The following is a 6347-nucleotide window of genomic DNA, read 5'->3' as shown; positions in this document are numbered from 1 at the left end:
CAACGAAAAGGAAGCAGGAGGGTTTTGGCAGGGGCGTGTCCAGGGGGTGGCCTGGGGTGGCATGGGCCCCCTTAAAATGGACCCACCAAGTGCCACCAAATTATCCTGAAGTCTGATTGGTTTTCAACCTGATCAGAGGCGGGACTTTAGCTCAACTTATTGGGCTGTGTTCCAAGAGGCTGCTTGTAGCTTTTATGGCATTTAAAGCTACTAAATATAAGCAGTGGAGATGGCATTGAATGCTTGCACATACTGCATGCCACCCCAGTGCCCCTGTTGGGCCACCCCAGTCCAGTCTTGACACGCCCCTGTGTTTTGGTGCAGTGTGTATGAAGTGAATGCAGAGATGACAAAGAGGAAGAATTGAGCGGCCTGGGAGGAGATTAGTTTTTCTTGATGGACGCCAGGAAGAGTTAAGCCCTTGGCTTAGAGAGGGCATCGATTTTCGATTGGGCATGAATTTGGATATAAAAGCAGTGGATTAACACCATCTTTCTACCTCTTCTACTGTCACCAGGCCCTGTCTCTGCCTCTCTTCCCTTTCCACTTCCTCTAAGACAGTTTAACTAACAGCATCTCCTCCTCTGTATGCTGTTTACGAAACATCAAACACCGTCACACGGCTTTAAATCACCACCGCCTCGGAAGAGATAGTTTCCGGCGTCAGGGACATTGATCATGCAGCCTGACAAGGAAGAACCGTATCCTCTGCTAACACCTCCCATCCATTAAACCTCGGCTACACATTTAAACTAGAATCAAAAGCAAGACCAACCTCTACAGGCTTTTGGATCTTGCTTTGTTGTACGGAGAGGGCTGTGCATCTGAAAAGAAGTCTGCCTGGATGGAAACAAAAAAAATCCTCACAAAAGATAAATCAATGCAAGTGGGAGAATCCTGGAGGGTTTTGTTTTTCACTCAAGCATCTGTGATTGACCCGGCTACTTCAAATCTGCATCATTTAACATAATGTGCCTACGGGATAAATCCATCAATATTTCTTCTTCTTCTTCGCCTTTCTCTACTCTCGTATATTTCACTTGAAACAAACTTACTTCTACATTCTGCTTAAGAACAGTAATAAACATATTGCAAGCCTTTATCGTTTGTTTTCCTTGCAGACAGCTGTTAGCTTCAAAAAGACGAGAAAGCTGGAAGGTGCCTCCTTTTACCCTTCAAGTCAAAGTCTTTGGCCGCCGAAGCATTTTCTGAGCTGATAAGGAGGCAAGTTCCCCCCTCACGAGAAATGGATTTTCATTCTTCAACTCAAGCTCGAGCTCTAGGAAATTACTCTATGTAGCCCGTTAGTGTGGCACAATCACTTCAGCTCCGTCGAAATCAGCTACATCACAGCCATGCTAAGCTAAACTCTTCTATCCACTGTCGTCTCCAGATATGAAATCAATCACCTGAGGGTAAAGCTTGATCCATGTCAAGAAAGATGGAGGTTGCACAATCAATGGAAGGTCTAGCAATGGTGCAAAAAATGCATGAGGAGTATAATGCATAGATCAGTATGTGCTATATCATTCACTTATATCAGCATTCATATATGTACATTCAAAAAAACCCAGCAACGACTGAAGTGTATGCTTGTCTCGGCTCCTTCACAGCAACATTTCAGCCGTACGTGTCCGATATATTGAGCGTTTATAACAGAGTAATTATCTGTAGACTAACACTGACATTTAAGAGACTAGTGATTTGTTCTTGTTCTTTGAGGTTAATGAAATGGGTGATGGGTGGTTCCCATGCCTCCAGACAGAGCTGCCCCCAACTAAAGATTTTTGTTGTAGATAAGTAGTCATAAGTTTAAGACAATAGTCGATTAGCCTTTACATCGGGGTGGCCAACCCTGCTCCTGGAGGGCTACCTTCCTGCATGTTTTAGGTTCCTCCGCACTCTAACACACCTGATTTGAATGATCTGCTCGTTATCAACCAACTGAAGCGTCTCAGGGGATTGGTAACGAGCGAAACATTCGAATCAGGTGTGTTAGAGTACGGAGAAACCTAAAACATGCAGGAAGGTAGCTCTCCGGGAGCAGGGTTGGCCACCCCTGCTTTACATGTTTATGATATTCATTTCTTTTGAGTTCCAGGGCTGATAATGACTGTTGTTGTTGACATAGTTAACACTTGTTAAAGATAGCTGCTTGCTAACAACAATGCTAACAACAAAAGTAGTGACATTAATGGTTCTGAATGTGCCGGAAAAAGGAGAATAAACATTGTTTAACCACAAAATAACATCATCTCTCCCCGGCTTCGGCCCTTAAAACCATAGTTTGGAGACCTGGTTTGTTTAGGCTGACTCAGTAAGCTTTAGCCTAGCCTATAGTTGCTAACTAGATAGTGAAGAATGGTCATGAGATGGTAAGGTTGCATAAAACTAGGACTACTGTAACTTAACAACCCATGGAAAACATGTGCTTCACTGGGTCTGCGGTACAACCTTGTACAGGAGAGACTCACTTCCCCAAACAAACCTGACAGAATACGTTCTGTTACCCACAAGGCCACCTTTCTTAAAGGAGAAGGCTCGGCAGGTAACACTGCAGTATGGTCTAATAGGCATGAAGACAACAGATAAGTTGCAGCTTCTGGACTGATTTTGAGTTCTCTTTGTCCTTGTGACTACCAAACCAGTGACAACTTGGTCAACGAAGGCTCTTTCCATCGACTAACTTTTGGACTATCAGGGGGCAGCCCTATTTTCAGGTCAACTTCAGGTTTCTCGTTGACTCTGTGGTTCTCTCTTCATGCCATCATCATCAAACCATCACCACCATTACCTGTATTTTACCCACAGGCTTGTAATCCCAAAGCAACCAGGAAATCATACATATCATGCATAACAAGTTTCATTGGCAATCCATTTCTAGGCCTTGTATTTTTACAGTCCCCCTCATGGTTTGTCACCCAGTGAGAAAATAAAGAGCTCCCATACTTTGCTTCCTGTCTCACTGGGTCTAACGGGAGTTACTCGTCTCTGCCAGCCTGTTGTTCATGATACCAAGGGCGCCAACCCCCCCAGAGAATCCATTATGGCGTGAGCTGCCACAGACTGTCCTGGGATACCCGTTAGCCGACTCAGACAGCTGCTTCTGCATGAGGGCTAGCGACACCTTGTTAGAGGCTGCCAAGTCTTTCATTGAGATCATCTCCCCTGACAGTCTGCGTCCCTCAGTGTCACTATCACAAGGTCCATCTGAGTCAGGCGGCGGGCCAAACCGGGCCTGGCGACCCTTAGTGCCCGGGCGAATGGCGTTTCGTCTTCCCAGAAGGACGTTGGCCTTATTACAGCGCTGGCAAAACAAGCAGCTCATTTTCTCCAGCATCCAGTTGAGCACCTGCTTGATGACAATAGAGATGACATTGAAGAGCGAGTAGATGCAGCACACGCCCGTCAGCATGAAGAGGAAGTTGGCCAACCTGTAGAGGCTCTGGTACTCGTACGCCGCGCTCTGGCTGCTGACAAAGTCTCCAAAGCCGATAGTGCTGAAGGTGACAAAGCAGAAGTAGAGTGAGTCTAAGTAGCCCCAACCCTCCACGGGGGTGTACATGGCGGATGCACAGCAGGAGATAGTGATGGCTGACAGGCCGAGGATCAGCATCACGTGGTACACAGACGGCTTCCAGCCAGGGAGGGAGTACGCTGAGAAGTCGTGGCGGATTCCTGGCGGGAGTAAACCACTGTTAATGATTCTCCGCTCTCTCACAGCCTTCATCACCACAGCCAGCAGCGTGATGATGCGCTCCAAGAAGAGGTTGAAGAAGAGGATAGTGGCAGCACAGCCCAGAAGCCCATAAAAGATTAGGAACACCTTGCCTGCAACTGTCACAGGTGTTGTCATCCCAAAGCCTGCAGAGACAGAAGAGAGATATCAGGCAGTTAGTCTGCAAACCGAGGCCAAAAAAAGAACTGATTTTCACCCACTGACAGTCTTCAGATTCCTCTCAAGAAGTTGTGTCTCTGATTAAAGGGAAGGGAAGTGAGGCGTGAAAAACCTCAAATCCAAATAAGGTTTTTGAATTAGGCTTAAGTTAAGTTCCTAAACATTTCTGCCATATTGAAAAATGTTTTACAAGACGTGATTGAGTGAAGTTTACACAAGTTATGTGCAGAAAAACATAATATTTTGCATTGAGAAAAGGCCCTTAATATGTGCACAGTGTGTTTAGCAGTTAACACATATTACTGTGCTGTTTATCGTGAATGGACTGCAGAAAACAAGGTCACAGGAGTTACTTTGAGGGGAGGGATGGATGCCAGGAATAACCTCAGGTAGGCCCTTTGAATATATTCTGTCTGTGTGATCTGGCTTCCTGCTATCTTTGGACTTCTTAGTCAATTAGACTGAGTGTTCAAGCTGAGGGCGAGGTTACGAGAGGAGACGAGACGAGAGGATGTTTATGGATTCAGCTGCGACTTGAAGATGCACTTCACAATCTCGAGGAGTGTCACAGGTGCAGCTCTGACTCTGCAGCTCTGGTGTTTAAACAAGCTGATGAGTGAGTTAGAGTTTTGTCTCCATTGTAAGATCAAATCATTTGTATAGATTCTGAAGAGGGCGACCACTTTGACAAAGGAGGAGGTGTTAAAAGAATTACGAAACGATCATTAGCTCATTATTTGAAAAGGGAGAAAAACACTTGCATCTGTCATCTTCATCTATAAACCATTATATGGGTCAATACTTTCAGAGCAGGCCTTTTAGAGAGTGGCCTATTATATATTACAGTTTATAGTTTGTCATCTCCAGGAAAAATCCAAAATGTTGCTGACTCATCCTGCACTTTGGGGGTGTATGTTTATACCCCTCCACCTAGACTGTAAAAGCTGCCGGTTACCGTTTTTAGTGCAGGAACTATGAGCCAGCTAAAGGCACATTTCTCCTGCATTTAACAAAAGTGCAGTACCATTACCCTGGAGTGTTGCAGTGTTTCCACTGACAGGCGGTATGGATTGTCGCTGTGATTTTGTTTGAAAGGTGACGGGGTGCATTTTAGGGGTGGTATCCTACTTCAGCTTTATTGGCTGCTGTAAACGCCAATCAATACTCCCAAGCGTTCCCTTTTTACAGGAAACAAGTGCAATCAAATGGCACCCCGTTACTTTAAAATGAGGCTTCTTTTATCCCCTCATGACAGGATATGGCCAGAGTAAGCATGTTTCCTGTGAGCATCCAATACTTCCAAAACTTTGACACACTCTTGGAGCAATAAAAACACCTTTATCCTCTCTGCACGTTCATGTTGGACCTTAAAATAAATGTCTCCCTCTTGACTCCCTGATAAAGTTTTGATTCCTGTACATATTAGTTTGCTTCCAAGGTCCAACATGAAAGTGGTTGCAATGGTTAGCACTGTTGCCTCACAGCTACAAGGTCCCTGGTATGAATCCTAGTTAGGACGTAGGAAGCCTTTCTGTGAGGAGTTTGCATGTTCTCCCCGTGCATGCGTGGGTTCCCTCCAGGTACTCCGGCTTCCTCCCACAGTCCAAAGACATGCTCGTTAGGGTCATTGATGACGTAAACATTGACCAAAGGTGTGAATGTGAGCGTCAAAGATTGTCAGCCCTGTGACTGACTGGCGATCAGTCCAGGGTGTAACACCGCCCCTCGCCAAATGACAGCTTGGATAGGCTCCATCCCCCCTGTGACCCTGAACAGGATAAGGCGTATAGATAATGGATGGATGGATAAAATTCCCTGGACAAAAGATGTCTATGTCTATCCCTATCCAAAGCGCATCTTAAATCACATACTTTGTACTATATACTACTACATTCTGCATACGGCGCTTGGCGGTAGTATGTAGTACAGAGCTGCTCAAATTAATTTTGCAGTATGCAACGGCAGGCGCCAGTTTCCGCTTTTGGAAAGTGGAAGTAAACAACAGCCCATCAGAAGCAAACTGCCGCTTCTTTATCTATAGCGCCCCCTTCTGCTGGAATGCTGCTGCTGTCCGTCATTTCAACTGACGTTGTGACGTTCCAGCGCTTTGCATTGTGGGATACAGTAGGCGAGGCAGACTGGTCTGATGCATACTGGAGATTTTTTACAGAATCAGGACGATGCATACTGCACATTTTGCTTTTGTTTGTATACTGCATACTACATTTTGGCCAGATCAGTACTGCTGCTAGTACAGTATGCGATTTTGAACACAGCCCAACTCTTTTGGTGTCCTGGGAGCGCGACTATCTTTACATTTTTTCAACATCATGGTGGTAGCAGAGGAAACATGAGAGGATCACCAAAGCAAGCAGGATTAATTTCCTGAGGACCAGGAGTGATTATACAGCATTTTATGGCGATACGTCCTATAGTTTTGGAGGTTTCT

General features: G+C 45.4%; 1 protein-coding gene across 1 annotated transcript in view; it reads right to left on the bottom strand.

Annotated features, from left to right (window-relative positions):
* Nucleotides 1-2971: 2971 nt before the first annotated feature.
* Nucleotides 2972-6347, bottom strand: part of kcnk12 (potassium channel, subfamily K, member 12) — a 28773-nt gene continuing 25397 nt past the window's right edge. The window contains exon 2 of the mRNA XM_069659197.1: nt 2972-3864. Coding sequence (XP_069515298.1) covers nt 2972-3864 — 893 coding nt within the window. The remainder of the gene's footprint in view (nt 3865-6347) is intronic.

Source organism: Semicossyphus pulcher, unplaced genomic scaffold (genome assembly GCF_022749685.1).
Source record: "Semicossyphus pulcher isolate SPU_LCO1_2020_fin unplaced genomic scaffold, fSemPul1.0.p SCAF_12, whole genome shotgun sequence".
Classification (NCBI taxonomy): Eukaryota; Metazoa; Chordata; class Actinopteri; order Labriformes; family Labridae; genus Semicossyphus; species Semicossyphus pulcher.
This window is presented reverse-complemented; position numbering and strand designations above follow the sequence as displayed.